We start from the raw sequence: 20,259 nt of genomic DNA, 5'->3' as shown, positions 1-20,259 counted from the left end.
AGCATGTGTTATTATTTTGTTTGCTAGTTTTGAGGGCCAACTGTAAGGATTTTTATTTTGGTAGGTAGAGGAAAGTCCTGTTGAAAGCTGCATCACCAGATTCAATATTTATACTATAGCCTTTGTTTTGTTTTGTTTTGTTTTGTTTTGTTTGAGACAGAGTCTCACCTGTCACCCAGGCTGGAGTGGTGCAGGGGCTCGATCTCGGCTCACTGCAACCTCCACCTTCCCAGTTCAAGGGATTCTCTTGCCTCAGCCTCCTGAGAAGCTGGAATTACAGGTGTGCGCCAGCATGCCCAGCTAATTTTTTGTATTTTTAGTAGAGACACCATGTTGGCCAGGTTGGTCTTCAACTCCTGACCTCAAGTGATCCACCCGCCTCGGCCTCCCAAAGTGTTGGGATTACAGGTGTGAACCACTGCGCCCAACCCTATACTACACTCTGAATTCTGCCTTAGGCTGAGCATGGTGGCTCATACCTGTATTCCCAGCACTTTGGGAGGTGGAGTTGGGAGGAGTGCTTGAGTCTAGGGGTTTGAGACCAGCCTGGGCAACATGGTGAGACCCCATCACTACAAAAAACAAAAAAAATTAGCGGGGCATGATGGTCTGCGCTTGTAGTACCAGTTACTTGGAGGACTGAGGTAGGAGGATCACTTGGGCCCAGGAGGCAGAGGCTACAGTGAGCTGAGACTGCGCCACTGCATTTTAGCCTGGGTGACAGAGTGAGACCCTGTGTCAAAAAAAAAAAAAAAAAAAAGAAAAAGAAAAAAAAGAAAAAGGAGAAATTCTGTCTTAAAGCACAGGATATTGTTTGTTTATTTATTTATTTATTTATTTATTTATTTATTTATTTTGAGATGGAGTTTCACTCTTGTTGCCCAGGCTGGAGTGCAATGGTGTGATCTCAGCTAACTGCAACCTCTGCCTCCCACGTTCAAGCAACTCTCCTGCCTCAGCCTCCCAAGTAGCTGGGATTACAGGTGCCTGCCACCACGCCCGGCTAATTTTTGTATTTTTGGTAGAGACGAGGTTTCACCATATTGGCCAGGCCAGTCTCAAACTCCTGACCTCAAGTGATCTACCCACCTCGGCCTCCCAAAGTGCTGGGGTTACAAGCATGAGCCACCACGCCCGGCTTTTCTCATAATTTTGAATTTAAATAAATAATGCAGATTGACTCTGAGCTGAGAAAATTTTTAATTTATTTAATGACATAAAATTTGTATTTCACTTGAGTTTTATGTTTTTAATGCTCCTTTCTTTGACAGAAAAAGCAGACAGCTCTGAAAGAGAGGCACTCATGTCAGAACTCAAGATGATGACCCAGCTGGGAAGCCACGAGAATATTGTGAACCTGCTGGGGGCGTGCACGCTGTCAGGTAACCCACTTCCATGAAAATCACCTCATCAAAAAGACTGTAGCCTGATGACAAAGAGGATGTTGTTTTCTCTCTCTTTTTAATTCTTTGTCTTTTCTCAGTCACAGTGTGAACTCTCAAACCCAAGTGAAATTAGACACTGAGCACTCTGTAAATCAGAGGGGTCAAAATAAAGAATGCCTCATTCACCTGCTTTGTCAGGATATATTGCATAATTCTCACCTGCTTAAAACAACAACAGCAACATTGCAAGTACATTTGGTGGTGTCTGTGCTTCTCCCCCAGCTTGGAAGCTGGTGCACAGGCGTGGTGAGAGTGGTTACAGAGCCTGGCCACTGCCACAGTTGGGCTGCTGTCAAATACGGCACAGCCCAGCTAGGATATCAGACTTTACTTTCCCAGAATTCTCTGGGGCATGCCCTCTGATCCTCTCTCTTCTGCCTAGAAATGCCCAAATGATGTGCCCAAGGTTCATTGTTTCTGCAGCAGCAGGCCTGGGGCTGGTACTGAAAGAAAGGAAAAAGAAGAAAGTGAATCTGAGAGAGGACTGGGAATATATTTCTCTCTTCTCAAGCAAACTGCAAATTAGCATATAGTTACCAAGTGTTCGCTTATAATACACAGCTAGAACATTACTTTCAGTTGCAAACTGGAGAATCCGGGAGGCCAGTGGTATTGGTGAGGCCACATGTACAAACAAAGGCCACAGAGAAAGTCAAGAAGATGATGCTTTCCAAAGGAATTTGAGCAAAAGCTGAAACTGAATTTAAAGTATAAGAAGAGATAGGCTCAGAAAAAGTTGTACTGTCCCCAAGTCAGTAGAGAACTGAGCCCTCGTAAGAGTATGTTGTCTGTTACATAGACTTCTGAAATAACAGTTTGCTTTGTGTATGCCTATAATTGAAACTGTAACTATTTCAGGACCAATTTACTTGATTTTTGAATATTGTTGCTATGGTGATCTTCTCAACTATCTAAGAAGTAAAAGAGAAAAATTTCACAGGACTTGGACAGAGATTTTCAAGGAACACAATTTCAGTTTTTACCCCACTTTCCAATCACATCCAAATTCCAGGTAAGAGGCTGGGTCAGGGTTTCATAATGACACATCATAGAACGTAGACAAAGTGTGCTGTTCAAACACTTCGTTGACCAGTTTTTAAAGGCATGGTGTGGTCTGTGGGTCCTGCAACCTAGAGATTTCCTGAATCTTTGCTATAGTTTCCCTGTTGACATGGAACAATGAGCCCCGTCCCTTTCCTTCAGTCCAGTTACTATAGCTGAGCTAGCCTCTTTCCACCCATGCCTGCATCACACCCTAGACGCCTATTTAGTTTGGGGAAAGGTGCATTATTCAGTCTTTCAGGACACCTGGTTGCCTCACAGGTATTGGTAGAAAGAATGAAGACTTTTTCCAAAGTCCTTAACGTATTCAAAGAGAATAGCTCAGGTCCTGGGACTACTGCGCAGGAGAAAGCTGAACTGAAATTGGATTCTAAAATATTAGGATGGATTGATTGACACGTGATGGGGACACAGTAAAGTAGCAGTCACCCTGTCTCCGCTCTACGTGTATCCTCCGCATCTGCGGGGATCCTGAGAGATGCTTGGTCCTGCAGGGATTTATTGCTTTAGCGGGCATAAGTGAGGGCTGTAGGAGTTTGCTGGGCAATCCTCCTCATCCTTGAACTTTCTTGCTAATTACTTGAGCATCATGGCTTTGTGCCTTGGAGCATTCTTTTTTTTTTTTTTTTGAGACAGAGTTTCACTCTGTTGCTCAGGCTGGAGTGCAATGGTGTGATCTCGGCTCACTGCAACCTCTGCCTCCCGGGTTCAAGTGATTCTCTTGCCTCAGCCTCCTAAGTAGCTGAGATTACAGGCACGCACCACCATGCCCAGCTAATTTTGTATTTTTAGTGGAGACAGGGTTTCACCATGTTGGTTAGGCTGGTGTCGAACTCCTGACCTAAGGTGATCTGCCCACCTAGGCCCTGCAAAGTGCTGGAATTACAAGTGTGAGCCACCGTGCCTGGCCGAGCCTTGGTGCATTCTTATTTCCCTACCTATGTGGAAGCTCTCCCTTATTCTGAAGGGTATTTGTTTGTCGGAGACTTTTGTCTTTACCAGGGGCTTTTTAGGGATACATTTGAGAGCCCCACCTTTGTTTTCTTAGAATGTAAGTTTTAGTGCAGGCCTCTGGCCTTCAAGGTCTGACACAGAGACCCAGTGTCTTAAAGCCACCAGGCTCCACGGAGATTCCTATGCACATTCGTGTGCAGCTGCCCTTAACCCATGCAGGCCTGTCACACCAGTCCTCCCCTTTACACTCGTTTCTCAGCTCATTGTCTGGAAATGAGAACTCTGTAAAGCCACTCACATTCTGGAACAGTGGGGCTTATCCTACTGAGTCAGATGTGTGTGACCAGCATCCACTGGTCAGTACTTAGCCTCTTTGATTCATTCTGTTCACGGGAATATTAAATATACTGAAATTATTCCTTTTGGAATATTTGTGGTCTGAAAGCATGAAGCCATTTCCTAAAGATATGTAAATTGTCAATTGAGTTAAACTCATCTATTGGAATACATTGAATCATGATCTATTCATAATTCCTACAGAGTTCCTCAGGGAAGAACTTTTATATACCTTAAAAGAGATTTGTATTATTGCTACTTATTAATTTCACAGTAAAAAGAAATGAGCTTTGCAAAGGCAAACTGGAAAAAAGAAGGATGGTGAAACGCTTACAGGACTCTCGGGAAAATCTGTATTATGTGAGGGAAGGTGGGCTGAGTTCAGACACCAAAGAATGAGATCGATGTGAGTCCTGGTTCCACTCGAATCATATTTATCTCACATGCCTAATTTCTCTTTTATAAAATGCCACCCATCTTGTAGGTTGTGGCAAGGATTGAGTGAGGTCCTTTTTGAACTGTAAGATTCTCTACGGAAAACAGGGATTACTTTTATCTTAGACTGGCAAGCCCAGTTACACAGATGTTTTTAATGGACACAAAAAATGGACAAATGGATGGTGTGCTTTTAATTTAAAAGTCAGTTTATAACTGGAATCCATTTATTTGATGAATTATATTTTTAAAATAAAATGTCTGCTGAGAAGAAGAATGTAAATAATGAAAAAACAAATTTTTTTAACAGCATGCCTGGTTCAAGAGACGTTCAGATACACCCGCACTCGGATCCAATCTCAGGGCTTCATGGGAATTCATTTCACTCTGAAGGTAATATTTTATTCTAAGTAGTAGCACTTTAAAATGGAAATGAATGCCAAAGTTTTATGTTAGCTATTTTTTAAAAAGTGTGTAAACACAAAAGCATTTTAAAATTTGTTAATTGTCAGATGATAGTTTGTATAATGTAGATTTTATGTCAACATTCAACTAATAAACACTGAGGACTATTTTATTTGGTCAGATTATTCATTTAAAGTCATATACTGATTAGAGCCATCTTATTACCTGAGAAGTGGAAGAGATAATGAGTTCCGAAGTTACATAGAATTTGGATTAACTTTGACTGGATGACTTTGGACAAGTTATGTGACCACCAGAATCACAATTTTCCTATTTACAAAATAGGCCTAACACTACCTTCCTCACAGGACTGTTAGAAGGAGTAAATGAGGGGCTGGGCGTGGTGGCTCATGCCTGTAATCCTAGCACTTTGGGAGGCCGAGCCAGGCAAGTCACCTGAGGTCAGGAGTTCAAGACCAGTCTGGCCAACATGGCAAAACTCTGTCTCTACTAAAAATACAAAAATTAGCTGGGTATGGTGGTGCACGCCTACAATCCCAGCTACTTGGGAGGCTGAGGCAGGAGGATCACTTGAACCCAGGAGGTGAAGGTTGCAGTGAGCCAAGATTGCACCACTGTATTCCAGCGTGGGCAACAGAGCGAGACTTTGACTCAAAAAAAAAAAAAAAAAAAAAAGGAAGGAGTAAATGGAAGAATATGAAATGTACAATACAGTTTATAAAATGGGATAGGTGAGCCAGGCGCGGTGGCTTATGCCTGTGATCCCAGCACTTTGGGAGGCCGAGGCGGGTAGATCACAAGGTCAGGAGATCAAGACCATTCTGGCTAACACGGTGAAACCCTTTTGTACTAAAAATACAAAAAATTAGCATGAGCCTATAGTCCCAGCTACTCGGGAGGCTGAGGCAGGAGAATCCAGTTGCAGCGAGTCGAGATGGTGCCATGGCACTCCTGGGCGACAGAGTGAGACTCGTCTCAAAAAAAAAAAAAAAAAAAGGAATCAACGCTTAATTAATATTAATTCCTTTCCCACTGTGACAGCCCTACCTACTACAAAAGGGAAGTATCTAAAACTCCTGACTAATCAATCAGGAGGTCATCGGTCATCAAAGCAATTCCAAAGTTTATCTCTAACCAAAACAAGTTTCCAGTGACCCTTGGTAAGCAGAGTAAACAGGTCAGCTCTAATGCTGCTGCGAAGATAATGCCATAGCTTCATGTGTACGTCTTAGCACCTCACCTAACTCTGGCTAGAATAACCTCCCCATAGAGATTTAATAAGACAACTTCTTAGGGTTTTGGCAAAAGTGAAGACTGGCTCTGTTTTACAGATGAAATTGAATATGAAAACCAAAAAAGGCTGGAAGAAGAGGAGGACTTGAATGTGCTTACATTTGAAGATCTTCTTTGCTTTGCATATCAAGTTGCCAAAGGAATGGAATTTCTGGAATTTAAGTCGGTACGCTCCTTTTAAAGAAAAAACAAACCAAAAAAAACATTCGAAAAGATGTGCTTATATATTTTTTCTTGTTTGTTTTAACTTGTATCCCTTAAAGTCTACCTTTTCTCCCCCGTTCGCTGTTGGAGTCACCTAGAATGTTACCTTGGCTCTTGGCTAATTGTGGTAGCATAAAGGCTTGGGATCCCCTGTGAGGTCACGGCTAGCACAGCCCTCCCAGCCTGCACAAAGTCCCCTGAAACTTCCAGGGCTGAAGGTGGAGATAGGAAGTCCTCAGAAATCCTTCCTCAAAACAAAGTATGGCATTGTCAATCCCTTTCTGAACAGCTGTTCAGGTTGTGCCCTGCATGTGGGCATTCACTCAGGGGATGAGTGGAGGCTGAAATCCAGCCAGCCACCCTGCGTGTCTTTGTCTAATTTGCACCCTACGTGCTGTGGGCTGGCAGCAGCTCTGTAGGCTCACTGCCTCCTCTGTTGCTAACCCCAGATCCATTCAGGCTGTGTTGGTAAGGCCCTGGAGCCTGCCATGAACCATGGTCTCTACCCCAATTTTACTTTCTTTTTGAACTGCCTTTCCGCCCACTGTTCTCTGTGATTTCAAACGTCTTCTGCCTATAAGCAGATCACAGCCCGCCGTCTGGCTACCTTCCTTCCTCGTTTGCTTGCCTTTCATTACCTTCTCTTTATTTCCCAAAATTCTTCCCCTTCATTTTTCTTGCAGTCTTCTATTCTCCTCCTCCTCTTCTCCTCCACTTCCTTCCCCTTGCCTCTTCTCTCCTCTTTTCTCTCTGAATTTGGAAAGACTACTTTCAATTGTATTTTGTTTTTTTCTTTTCCTTTTCTGGAGACAGAGTCTCGCTCTGTTGCCCAGGTTCGAGTGCAGTGGTGCGATCTCAGCTCACTACAACCTCTGCCTCCTGGGTTCAAGCAATTCTTATGCCTCAGCCTCCCATGTAGCTGGGACTCTGGGCGCGCACCACCATGCCTGGCTAATTTTTGTATTTTAGTAGAGATGGGATTTCACCATGTTGCCCAGGCTGGTCTTGAACTCCTGAGCTCAAGCAATCCACCTGCCTCAGTCTCCCAAAGTGCTGGGATTAAAGGCATGAGCCACTGCACCCAGCCTTTTTCCTTTAAAAATTTACTGTCTCAGTCAGACGTTCATGGTGCGTGTCTGTAGCTCCAGCTACGTCGGAGGCCAAGGTGGGAGGATAGCTTGAGCCCAGGAGTTGGAAACTGCAGTGAGCTAGGATCGCACCACTGCACTCCATCCTGGGTGACAGAGCAAGACCCTTTCTGTAAAAAACAAAAAAATAGGTGGCTGGGCGCGGTGGCTCACACCTGTAATCCCAGCACTTTGGGAGGCCCAGGCGGGCGGATCACGAGGTCAGGAGATCGAGACCATCCTGGCTAACACAGTGAAACCCCATCTCTACTAAAAATACAAAAAAAATTAGCCGGATATAGTGGCAGGCGCCTGTAGTCCCAGCTACTTGGGAGACTGAGGCGGGAGAACGGTGTGAACCCGGGAGGCGGGGCTTGCAGTGAGCCGAGGTGGCGCCACTACACTCCAGCCTGGGCAACAGAGCGAGACTCCATCTCAAAAAATAAATAAATAAATAAATAAATAAATAAATAAAAAATAGGCTGGGCCCAGTGGTGTATGTCTGTAATCCCAGTGCTTTCAGAGGGAAGCCCAGGGATTTCCAGGCTGCAATGAGCTATGACTATACCACTGCTCTCCAGCCTGTCTATTCAAAATAATAATGAAATAAGCTTATTTTTTATTTTTTTTTTTGAGACGGAGTCTCGCTCTGTCGCCCAGGCTGGAGTGCAGTGGCCGGATCTCAGCTCACTGCAAGCTCCGCCTCCCGGGTTCACGCCATTCTCCTGCCTCAGCCTCCCGAGTAGCTGGGACTATAGGCGCCCGCCACCTCGCCCGGCTAGTTTTTTGTATTTTTTAGTAGAGACGGGGTTTCACCGTGTTAGCCAGGATGGTCTCGATCTCCTGACCTCGTGATCCGCCCGTCTCGGCCTCCCAAAGTGCTGGGATTACAGGCGTGAGCCACCGCGCCCGGCCTGAAATAAGCTTAAAAGCAATAATAATACAAGTTTTTAAAAATTACTGTCACAATAGTATTTCCCCACCTCTCAACTGCAAGGCCCATTCTTCTCTTCATTTTCCCCACCTGCTGCTTGGATTCTTCTTTCTCACGCATCTTGCCCACCTCAGTCTTTCTCTATTTCACTTACACATCTACAATCCTGCTTTCACAAGCATTTTTTTTTTTTTGAGACAATGTCTTGCTCTGTTGCCCGGCCTGGAGGGCAGTGGTGCAATCTCAGCTCACAGCAACCTCTGCTTCCCGGGTTCAAGCGATCCTCCTGCCTTGGCGTCCCTAGTAGCTGGGGTTACAGGTGCGCACCACCACACTTGGCTCATTTTTTCTATTTTTGTGGGGACAAGGTTTCACTATGTTGGCCAGACTGGACACGAACTCCTGACCTCAAGTGATTTGCCCGCCTCAGCCTCCCAAAGTGCTGGGATTACAGGCGTGAGCCACTGTACCTGGCCCACAAACATCTTTACAGATGTGGGAGAGCACCTACTTAGATTGTCTGGCCTGGTTTGCTGCCCATAGTTAAGTAAATACTCAAACCACTCCCAACTGGTGGTCAAGGGCACTGCTTCCCCTTCAACCCCAGGCTTGTAATACTATGAATTTTTGAAGAACATCCAGTTTCTTAGGCCCTCTATCCTTTTATCTTCACATCAGGCCTCCCCTTTGAATCATGTGTGTCACTGTCCCCTGCTTGTCTCTCACCCCCGCCCTGATACTCCTCGGGTACCCCTCAGTTTACTCTATAGGCCCTTGACTTCATCAAACATTTGTTGAGCCCCAGCTACATGCCAAGCACTGTCCTAGATGCTGGAAATACAGAGTCAGTTATGATATGACTCCTGGGCTTGAAGATTTTATGAATGACAGGGGAGACAGAGATAAGCAGACATGCAAGTCAAAGATGACACAGAGGCCAGGGACGGTGGCTGAGGCCTGTAGTCCCAGCACTTTGAGAGGTCGAGATGGTAGATTGCTTGAGGCCAAGAGTTCAAGACCAGCCTGGCCAACATGGCGAAACCCCATCTCTGCTAAGAATAAAAAAATAGCTGGGCATGGTAGTGAACGCCTATAATACCAGCTACTTAGGAGGCTGAGGCATGAGAATTGCTGGAACTGGGAGGCAGAGGTTGCAGTGAGCAGAGATTGCACCACTGCACTCCAGCCTGGGTAACAGAGTGAGACTGTCTCAAAAAAATTTTTTTAAAAAATTAAAAAAGTTTAAAGAAAACAACACTATAGCGTGGTAAGTGTTGCAATTGAAGTAAGTTCTGGGAACCCAGGGGAGGGATCTGCACAGCAGACCTGGCTAGGGGAGGGGGAGATGCAGTGGAAGAGGCTTTCTGAAGGAACGCATGCTTCATGCTTGGACTGATGGAGGTTTTTGAAGGAAAAGGAAAACCAGCAGGGAATGTGGAATAGGATAGGGAGCATGGAATCAGGAGGAGGTTTTTTTGGATAAAGGTAATGAGTTGGACATACTGAATGTGAGGTGCCTTGGGCAACCAAGTAGAGCTTGGTCTAGCAGACACTTGGACACTCCTGTCTGAAGCTCAAGAGAAGTGTTTGGGTTGGAAATAGGGATGTTGGCAATGGTAGTTGCATCCCTAGATTTGGATGAAATGGCTTGGGTGAGGGTGTGGGATGTGAGGATGCAGCCCTCAGGAGTGAGAGTAGGCTCATGCACAAAGCCCCTGAGGGAGACAGGAGCCGGCAGAGCAGTGGGGAGAAAGCAGGAGTGAACCATGCACAGGGTTCCCAGAGGAAGGACCAGAAGCGGGAGGGGCTGGCCACCAGCAGCAGACACCACAGGGAGGTCCCGTCAGATCGACACTGGGTGGGTGCCATGTCAGTCAGTGCGGGCTTTGGCCAGAGCAGCTTGGGCAGACAGGCAGGAGGAGCAGGCAGGTTGCAGACCTGGGGGTGAAGTGGGCAAAGTGCAAGTAGACAGCACTGAAAAAACTGGGTATGGAGGAGGAAGCTCTAGAGGGGCTGTGGCACAGGGCTGCTGGCGTTCATGGTGCTTCTTTTTCTTTTTTAAAGATGAAAGAGTGTACATTGGACCTTTGCTGCTAGTCCCTGTTCCCCTTCAGATCTTCCTTAGTAAAGTTCATTTTCTTGTGAGACCCCTTTGATTAACGTCACGACATCTCTCAGCTCAGGGACTCCTAATTCCACTTCAGTAAACCTCTCCAAACTCATTTTTAGCTTTTTGTTTTTCCGATTATTTCCTTCGATATTACTCCATTTATTCCTAAAGCTATTTTCCAGTCAGAAAAGAGATGCTAGCCAGGCGCAGTGGCTCACGCCTGCAATCCCAGCACTTTGGGAGGTCAAGGTAGGTAGATCACCTGAGGTCAGGAGTTCGAGACCAACCTGACCAACATGGCAAAACCCTGTCTCTACTGCAAACACAAAATTAGCCAGGCGTGGTGGCGCATGCCTGTAATCCCAGCTACTTGGGAGGCGGAGGCAGGAGAATTGCTTGAACCCAGGATGCAGAAGTTGCAGTGAGCCGAGATCACGCCATTGCACTCCAGCCTGGGCAACAAGAGTGAAATTCCATTTCAAAACAAAAAAAAAAAAAAAAAAAAAAAAGAAAGAAAAGAGATGCTATTTCTCACACCCACAATAACAGTACTGGAGGACAGCCTCTGAGACTCCCTCTGGAGGCTCAGAGGAGGGCCCCTGTTGGGGAGCCTCTCACTTTTGCTCAGAAGCTGCAAAAGATTCACTCTTCTTTGGCCTCTGGGGATGCTTCAGAAGCTGCACAAATAACTGCAGCCACCATAGGTGCAGAATTAGGTCTCTTATGTTCCCTTTGTTTGTTACACATCGTCATGACCGCTCACGGCACGGCCCAGTAAAGATAAGAGGCCTTCTATCATCGGTACCTCCTGCTGAACTTGAGCCTAGAAGAAAGATTGCACTCCAGGATAATATACATCACAGTAAATAACACTCCGGTGTCATTCTTGACAGTGTGTTCACAGAGACCTGGCCGCCAGGAACGTGCTTGTCACCCACGGGAAAGTGGTGAAGATATGTGACTTTGGATTGGCTCGAGATATCATGAGTGATTCCAACTATGTTGTCAGGGGCAATGTGAGGCTGCTATTTCCTACTTATTTTTATGCTGCTATTTTGTGTTTTGTCGTTATCATGGTAAACATCTGCACTCACTGTGGTGCATTTTTGATTAATGGTAACATCAAAAAACCCTCACAGCAGTCTGCTTGCTTGTGCTTAAAAGGTTTTTCTGCAGCTTCAGGGAATCTTCCATCTATAATAAAAGCTGAGCAAAATAGCATCACATCTGTCCTCGGGCTAGCTAGTCAGAGTAGATCCGTTAGGGGCCTTTGAGTGCAATCCTCACTTTAAAAAACCCCAAATCTCAATGCTTGCACTTACTTCAGTTATCCTAGCTATAAAGTGACTATTGAGTTATGTTTTCAATTATGTGAAAAGCTAATCGTCACAATAAAGCACTTCAAAACATAGATAACACATAAATACATACAAAATGTTAAAGCTAAATACTTAAATATGAATTAATGAATATTTGTCATCCTTTTACTGTTAACACAGGAAGACCTAAAACATGAGTGAATTGCCAGGGTGCGTTTGTTCACGCTTGTAATTCCAGTACTTTGGGAGGCTGAGGTGGGCGGATCACGAGGTCAGGAGTTCGATACCAACCTGACCAATATGGCGAAACTCTGTCTCTACTAAAAATACAAAACATTAGCTGGGCATGGTGGCGTGTGCCTGTAATCCTAGCTGTTTGGGAGACTGAGGCAGGAGAATCGCTTGAACCCAGGAGGTGGAGGTTGCAGTGACCCAAGATCGCGCCACTGCACTCCAGCCTGGGCAACAAGAGCAAAACTCCATCTCAAAAAAAAAAAAAAAAAAAAAAAGAGCGAATTGACTTGATAATAAAAAACTAAGGACAGATGTGTTTACAAAAAGAACTATTAGAAGTAATGGATGACAAAATTGTGTAGTTGAAAATGTGTGTTTTTAAAGAATTACAACACCTGGCTTGGTGCTGGTGGCTCACACCTTTAATCCCAGGCACTTTGAGAGGCCAAGGTGGGAGGATTGCTTGAGACCGGGAGTTCAAGACCAGCCTATGCAACATGGTGAGACACTCAACTGTCTCTATAAAAAATAAAAAACTAGCTGGGTGTGGTGGCACCCGCCTGTAGTCTCAGCTACTTGGAGAGGCTGAAGTGGGAAGATCACCTGAGCCCAGGAGGTCGAGGCTTCTGTGACCTATGATCATGCCACTGCACTCCAGCCTGGGCAACAGAATGAGACCCTGTCTCAAAAAAGAATTCCCTACTTGTGAAATAATAATAATAATATTAAATGCTGATATAGTACCTACTATATGCTAAGCATCTAGGTGCTTTATGCATATTAATTCATTTATTCCTCAGAGTACCCACTTGGAACCTGAGGCACAGAAAAGTAACTTGCCCATGGTTACACAGCACGTGGACTTGAACATGAATAGTCTGAGCCCCGAATCTGTGCTCACCCCTGTGTTGTAGTGTCTCCCATGAGGGTTTTGCACTTACCTCATAGCGTTGATGTGGGAAAAAACCAATAAAACCAACATGAAAGCACCTTGTCCAGGGTGAACATGCAGTAAATGCGAAAAGTCAAATTAAACTGTATTCCCACTAGAATCACATAATCGTCTTAGTTGATTTACAGTCTACTCCTAGTCATCATAGACTGCTCATATGTAGTCATTCAGTTTCTGCCCCACCAGCTGGTTGTCTCTTATGTGGGAAAGTGAATTCCATTTGGAACCACAATTAATTTCTTTAATTAATCAAATTAACCAGACCTGCCGGCTTGAATCAATAGCTCATCAGTTTGCATACATTTAAAAGAGAGTTTACTTGGCAGATTAAGCATGTGCTGATTAAACGTGTGCTGTGAAGGACTCCTCAACCCATGTAAAAGAAAATCAGTACAGCCAGGCACAGTTGCTCACACCTGTAATCCCAGCACTTTGGGAGACTGAGGTGGGTGGATCATGAGGTCAGGAGTTCGAGACCAGCCTGGCCAACATGGTGAAACCCCATCTCTACTAAAAATACAAAAATTAGCCGGGCATGGTGGTACGTGCCTGTAATCCCAGCTACTCGGGAGGCTGAGGCAGGAGAATTGCTTGAACCAGGGAGTCTGAGGTTGCAGTGAGCTGAGATTGCGCCATTGCACTGCAGCCCGGGCAACAAGAGCAAAACTCCGTCTCAAAATAAATAAATAAATAAATAGAAAGAAAATCAGTACAAAGCTCTGCCGCAGTAACCTACCCATCTTGTGTCTTGATTCTAATCTGATACTATACTAAGTCAAAACCCCCTTTCATGCTAGTGGAAATTATTAAAGCCACAGAAGCCAGACTGGTATCATTTCTGGAAGTGATGACGTGGGCTCCCCTCCCGACATTCTTGTGGATGACATTTCCACTAAAGGTCTTACCAGAAATGCTTTAACAGAAGATCTCACTAATTCACTAGTACCCACTTACCCCTAGGCAAGTAACTGGCTATTCCTTAATGGAAAGTACATCTTTCCACTGGAAAGATGGAAAGTTAAACTTACCCATTCCAAGCACAAGCCTTTGTTCAAGAGGAGTTGTAAAGAAATATGCCTTGTGTTTTAGGCTAGTATTATCAGAATGTTAATTTGAAAGTGAAAACCTTTCACGTGAGGAATGTGATTTTTGCAATAAGGCGTTAAGGGTGGTCTTAGGAAGATGATGCATTTCATCTTAATACAAGAGAAAAGAAGTCATGTCTGTATGTGGGAAATTCACCATCTTATTTCCTCTGGGTTTTCCACAGGCCCGTCTGCCTGTAAAATGGATGGCCCCTGAAAGCCTATTTGAAGGGATCTATACCATTAAGAGTGATGTCTGGTCATACGGAATATTACTGTGGGAAATCTTCTCACTTGGTATGTTGGGCAGCTGCTGGCCTCCCTTGACTCTGGGCTTTGCATGCTCTGCTCTCTCGGTGCTCCCCGCCCCTTCCCCCAACACTGATGGGTCTTGTATTGCAGCCCATAAATTTATGTTTATTTGCTGGTGTCCTTCAGCCTGTCTTCCTCACTGGTCTATAACCTGTTTGAGAGCATGAACCGTGACTTCTTTTTCCCAGCTGCAGCCCGTGTGCCTGCAACAGTGTCTGGCACATGGCAGCTCTCAATACATGTTTGTTAATTGAATGAATCAATAAACAAATGAAGAAATGGATGAATGGCTGCAATTGTCTCGTGTTTTCCTCAGGTGTGAATCCTTACCCTGGCATTCCGGTTGATGCTAACTTCTACAAACTGATTCGAAATGGATTTAAAATGGATCAGCCATTTTATGCTACAGAAGAAATGTAAGTTCAAGTCAGACAGTAATTTGGTTGAAATCAGAAATTTACAGTCTGTCTACTTCCAAAGGCATGACCAAAAAAAGTCAAACTCCTTAATGCAAAGTTTATAAGACTCTTTTTTAAAAAAATAGAAGTGAGGTCTTGCTTACCAGGCTGGTCTCAACTCCTGGCTTCAAGCAATCCTCCTGGCTCAGCCTCCCAAAGTGCTGGGATCAGGTGTGAGCCACCACACCCTGCTGTCTGATTCCATTTTAAAAAGAAAAGAAAACGCTTCCTTTTTGTTTTGGGAGTTTCTGAACAAAGCTGAACCTGTCCTGTCCTCAGAGGCACCTGCTTCCAGGTTTTAATTCGTTTGCTTGAGGGCTCCACGAAGGTAATTCGATTCTACCCACTACATCACATTTTTAAAAATGCATTTCTGCCCATCATCTGATTTCTCCTTTCGGATATGAATTCAAAGTCTGGTAGAGAACTTGCCACGAAACAAACATGCTGTAAATAAGTAGCTCCAGAGGAATCAATGGTGCTTCATTATATGGAAAATGATCCATTTGGCTTCATTCAGACTTCTTCATCTTGTTCCTTGTTCTACTGCTTTTACAGATACATTATAATGCAATCCTGCTGGGCTTTTGACTCAAGGAAGCGGCCATCCTTCCCTCATTTGACTTCATTTTTAGGATGTCAGCTGGAGGATGCGGAAGAGGCGGTATGTAGCAGCCAGGACTTTGTAAAGCTTTATAAAGGAAATTGGTAAATTAAAACACTTGTTGCTGACTTCCTATGAACCAAAGGTACCAAGTTCTCATTCTCATCGCAGTTCTTCTTGGTTGCCCTTGCAAAGTTGTGTGGGGTAAAACTTTATTTATTTGTTTATTTATTTATTTATTTGTTGAGACAGGGTCTCACTCTGTGGCCCAGGCTGGAGTGTGTGTGATCATGGCTCACTGCAGCCTCCACCTCCCAAGCTCAGGCAATCCTCCAGCCATAGCCTTCCGAGTCGTTAGGACTGTGGGATAGCACCACCACGCCAGGCTTATGTTTTTATTTTTTGTAGAAATAGGGTATCACTGTATTGCCCAGGCTGGTCTTGAACTCCTGGGCTCAAGCAGTTCCCCCACCTCAGCCTCCCAAAGTGCTGGGATCACAGGGTACGACCTACTGTGCCTGCCCTAAAACATATTTATTGATACGAATGTTTTTAGAAAAAAAAAAACACCTTTCCTGATTTCAGCCAAATGATTAATACATTAAAAGCTCTGAAGTGTTCAGTGCAGTGAAGTAGACAACTAAATAAAACTAAATAAAAAGAATCCCTGGCCTCCAGAAGCCACTAGCCCTTTCTTATGAACCATGAGTGTGCAAAAATCACATGACTCGATCACGCTCTGTGGTAGCATGGAAAGAGCATTGGCCAGGAGTTCTGAGGGTTGAATACCAGCTCTACCACTCTGTCTCCCAATTGTGTCCATTATAGCAAATCACTTTACTTCTCTAAGCGTCAGTGTTCTCACCTGTAAGATGGGTTGTTAAGTTAGATTATCTTTTGAGCTTAGGGAACTTGGAATTTCTTTGCTAACGCTTCCCCCGTCAGCACCACTACCTGGTGTAGTGAAAAGAGCCATCTCCAGATGAAGTAAATAAAGGAGAGAACCTTGAGCTCCTAATACTGAGGTTCACATCTTGGCTCCATCATTTACTTGATAAGTCACTTAATCTTTTGGGGAGTCTCCGTCTCAGTTTCTTTACCTGAAATATGTGATTAACAAATCTCGCCTCACGGAGTTGTGAGACGGAGTAAATCAGGTGATGGATGTGAAAAGAGTTAGCCCGTAGTGGGCACTTAGTATTTACTCAATAAAATATTAGTTAAATATAAATCTGATTTTTAAGTGGATTGTCCGTCCTTCTTTCTAAATTGTTGAGAGTCTGTTTTCAGTTCTGTGTTCTCTATACAGACCTGGGTAGATAGTGTGGACTTTCCTACTGCTGTGATGTTTTTTGAAAATTACATAGAAACTAGGTTATTGTCAGAGAATTAGGTCAAAAGGCTGAAGGAAATGGAAAGCCCCCAACGGACTTATCCTATTGCACAGATGCCTGTAAACTGTTAATGACACTGTAAGGTAAACTGAAAGAAGAGTTATAGAATGAAACAGGAAGTGAGCTGGTAAAGAAAGAATATATACATACATGTATAGATAGCTATCTATACACTTTTTTTTGAGACAGGATCTTGCTCTGTCATCCACGCTAGAGTGCAGTGGCATGATCTCAGCTCAGTGCAGCCTCCGCACTTTGGGCTCAAGCAATCCTCCCACCTCAGCCTCCCAAGTAGCTGGGACCACAGGTACACACCACCAGGCCCAGCTATTTTTTTTTTTTTTTGTATGTTTGGTAGACATGGGCTCTCACTGTGTTGCCCAGGCTGTTCTCAAACTTTTGAGCTCAAGTGGTCCACCTGCCTCAGCCTCCCAAAGTGCTAGGATTATAGGCATCAGCCACCTATAGAATGGGGGAGTAGAGAGGAAAACAAAATGTAAAGGTCGTGTTGCCAAGATGGAGGCTTCAGGACCACTTGGGTCTTGGTTTGAGCTTCTCCTTTCACGTCCCCATACCCACAGGATGTCCAGATCCCCTTCCCTCTGTTCAGGGGGCCTGTCAGGTATCAGGAACCATTGAATGGCAAAAAAAAGTTAAAAGTCATGAAACTCCCAAGGGAAAACTCAAGAATCAGTCCCTTGTATTATTAACTCCATAATGAACAGATTTCTTTTTGTGGCCTCTTTTAGGATTTTTCTGCATGGCTTTAGGATTTCTAGAGTGACATTTTATATCTAAGAGTAGACTCAATAATGAAATAAAGTATTTGACTATGACTTGATTTCTCCATTAATAAAGGACCAAAATTGCTTTTTTAGTTCTATAGAATACCCTCTGAGACCTATGCATAATAAAAGTACCTGTCTACACGTTTCCTGAGAACATGTACATCTATTATACATCAGTTTAAACATTTTGAAAGTGATGTCTAGGCCGGGTGTAGTGGCTCACACCTGTAATCGCAGCACTTTGGGAGGGCGGCGTGGTGGGGGATCACTTGAGCCCAGGAGTTTGAGACCAGCCTGGGCAACATAGTGAGACCTCGTCTTTACAAAAAAATTAAAAAATTAGCGGGATATGGTGGAGCCTGCCTGTGGTCCCAGCTACTCAGGAGGTTCAGGTGGGAGGATTGCTTAAACCCAGAACATCAAGGCCACGGTGAGCTATGGTTGTGCCACTGCACTCCAGTCTGGGCAACAGAGCGAGACTCTGTCTTAAAGAATAAACAAACAAACAAACAAAAAAGTAATTGTCTATATAGAACAATTGTTTTTATTTAAAGAATTTGTAATATGGGCGCATAACATGTACATCTACATCAGATGGTAATCAGTGTTCTGTCTCTTTCCCACATTCAGATGTATCAGAATGTGGATGGCCGTGTTTCGGAACGTCCTCACATCTACCAAAACAGGCGACCTTTCAGCAGAGAGATGGATTCAGGGCCACTCTCTCCAAAGGCTCAGGTCGAAGATTCATAGAGGAACAATTTAGTTTTGAGGACTTCATCCCTCCACCTATCCCTAACAGGCTGTAGATTACCAAAACAAGATTAATTTCATCACTAAAAGAAAATCTATTATCAACTGCTGCTTCGCCGGACTTTTCTCTAGAAGCTGTCTGCATTTACTCTTGTTTTCAAAGGGACTTTTGTAAAATCAAATCATCCTGTCACAAGGCAGAAGGAGCTGATAATGAACTTTATTGGAGCATCAACCTGCATCCAAGGCCTTCTCAGGCTGGCTTGAGTGAATTGTGTACCTGAAGTACAGTATATTCTTGTAAATATACATAAAACAAAAGCATTTTGCTAAGGAGAAGCTAATATGATTTTTTAAATCTGTGTTTTAAAATAATATGTAACTTTTTCAGCTATTTAGTGATATATTTTATGGATGGGAATAAAATTTCTACTACAGAATTGCCCGTTATTGAATTATTTACATGGTATAATTAGGGCAGGTCTTAACTGGGGTTCATGAACCCCCTGAAATTGTGCACCCATAGCTACCTACACATTCCTTCCAGAGCACACGTGCTTTTACCCCAAGATATGAAGGATGTGTAGGCGGCTATGGCGGTCACAGCCTAAGATTTCTGCAGCAACCAGAGTTGTATGGGGGGAAGTTTATAAGGAATGGGCGTTCTAGCATAAAGAGTCATACATCACCTGCACACCTTGGCGGCCTTCCCAGACTCAGGGCCAGTCCGAAGTAACATGGAGGATTCGTATTTTCAATAAAGTTACTCTTGTCCCCACAGTTCCCTTTGTTTTATTTTTATTTATTTGTTTGTTTGATGTTTTAGTGACAGGGTCTCACCCTGTTCCCCAGGCTGGAGTGGAGTGATGAGATCACAGCTCACTGCAGCCTGAAACTCCTGGCCTCAGCCTCCCTGCAGCCTCACTGCAGCCTGAAACTCCCACCTCAGCCTCCTGAGTGGCTGGGACTACAAGCACATGCCACCACACCCAGCTAATTTTAAAAGTTTTTTGTAGAGATAGTGTCTTGCTATGTTGCGCAGGCTGGTCACAAATTCTTGGCCTCAAACAGTCCTCTTGCGTCAGCCTCCTAAAGTGCTGGGATTACAGGTGTGAGCCACGGTGACCAGACCCTTTGTCCTTTGAAGCTTAGCACCCTCCATCCCGTAGGTTTATGAACTTGGCTTGTGCCCGCCCCACCCCGCCCACCTCCGCTTACACGACAGGTGCCACCAAATTCTGCCTCTTCTTTCTCCTCGACCTCCTGTTGCGTGTAGTGGTGAGGACAAGGGCTCTGGAACCTGTCAGCTCAGGTTGGAATTCTCTTTTCACCTGGTCTTAGCCGTGTCACCAGGGGCAAGTAACTCAACTTCTCTAGCCTCAGTTTCCTTTTCTGGAAAATGGGACCACTAATGACATCTCTTTTATAGAGTTGCTGGAAGAATTAGATGAATTAAATATGTAACACATGTAGCTTAGAAATATAGAAATACAGATCATAAACATATACATCATGTAGCTCAATGTCTGGCACCTAAGTGTGACCTAATAGCATCATCTGTGCTTTCCTTTATGGTTTTAATCCTTTACCTAGTACTAGGTCACCATAAACTTCCTTAGATTACCAGTCCTTTTAATGGCAGCAGTGGCCTATCTGGAATGGCCACTGCAAAGATGCTGGCTGCGGTGTGGGAGCCACAGGGGCTGTGCCCTCCATGGGGCTGGCGGGAGCCCCGCCCTCTTTTGAGATGGCAGAGCGGGAGCCCCACCCTCCTGGGAGCAGCTGCCACCAGACTAGTGGTGGCTGCAGACTCAGGCATCCCTGCGCTCCCGGCTGGGGAAGCCCTTCCTGCCCCCACTGCTCACAAGTGTCTGCCCTTGCTGCCTGGCCTCTTCCCACTCCTGGTGGCACTCAGATTTTGCAGCAAAGTTGAGGCTGAGCCCCATGCGCTGTCGCCACCCTGCCAGGTGTGTGTGCACTTAGGGTGGCGCTGACATGCCAGCTCCCTGCTGTCTTGGCCCCCTCTGGACTTTG

The 20,259-nt window shown here is 44.7% G+C and overlaps 1 protein-coding gene across 2 annotated transcripts in view; it reads left to right on the top strand.

The window, feature by feature from the left end:
- The window catches only part of FLT3 (fms related receptor tyrosine kinase 3), a 96,850-nt gene extending 78,185 nt beyond the window's left edge, over positions 1 to 18,665 (top strand). For both annotated transcript variants that reach the window (XM_050766837.1, XM_050766836.1), the window contains 9 exons: positions 1,272 to 1,382; positions 2,304 to 2,457; positions 4,543 to 4,625; positions 5,990 to 6,117; positions 11,220 to 11,342; positions 14,102 to 14,213; positions 14,545 to 14,644; positions 15,245 to 15,350; positions 18,103 to 18,665. In XM_050766837.1, coding sequence (XP_050622794.1) covers positions 1,272 to 1,382; positions 2,304 to 2,457; positions 4,543 to 4,625; positions 5,990 to 6,117; positions 11,220 to 11,342; positions 14,102 to 14,213; positions 14,545 to 14,644; positions 15,245 to 15,350; positions 18,103 to 18,225 — 1,040 coding nt within the window. In that variant the 3' untranslated portion in view covers positions 18,226 to 18,665. The remainder of the gene's footprint in view (positions 1 to 1,271; positions 1,383 to 2,303; positions 2,458 to 4,542; positions 4,626 to 5,989; positions 6,118 to 11,219; positions 11,343 to 14,101; positions 14,214 to 14,544; positions 14,645 to 15,244; positions 15,351 to 18,102) is intronic.
- Positions 18,666 to 20,259: the final 1,594 nt, after the last annotated feature.

The sequence above is a fragment of the Macaca thibetana genome, chromosome 17, assembly GCF_024542745.1.
Source record: "Macaca thibetana thibetana isolate TM-01 chromosome 17, ASM2454274v1, whole genome shotgun sequence".
Classification (NCBI taxonomy): Eukaryota; Metazoa; Chordata; class Mammalia; order Primates; family Cercopithecidae; genus Macaca; species Macaca thibetana.
This window is presented reverse-complemented; position numbering and strand designations above follow the sequence as displayed.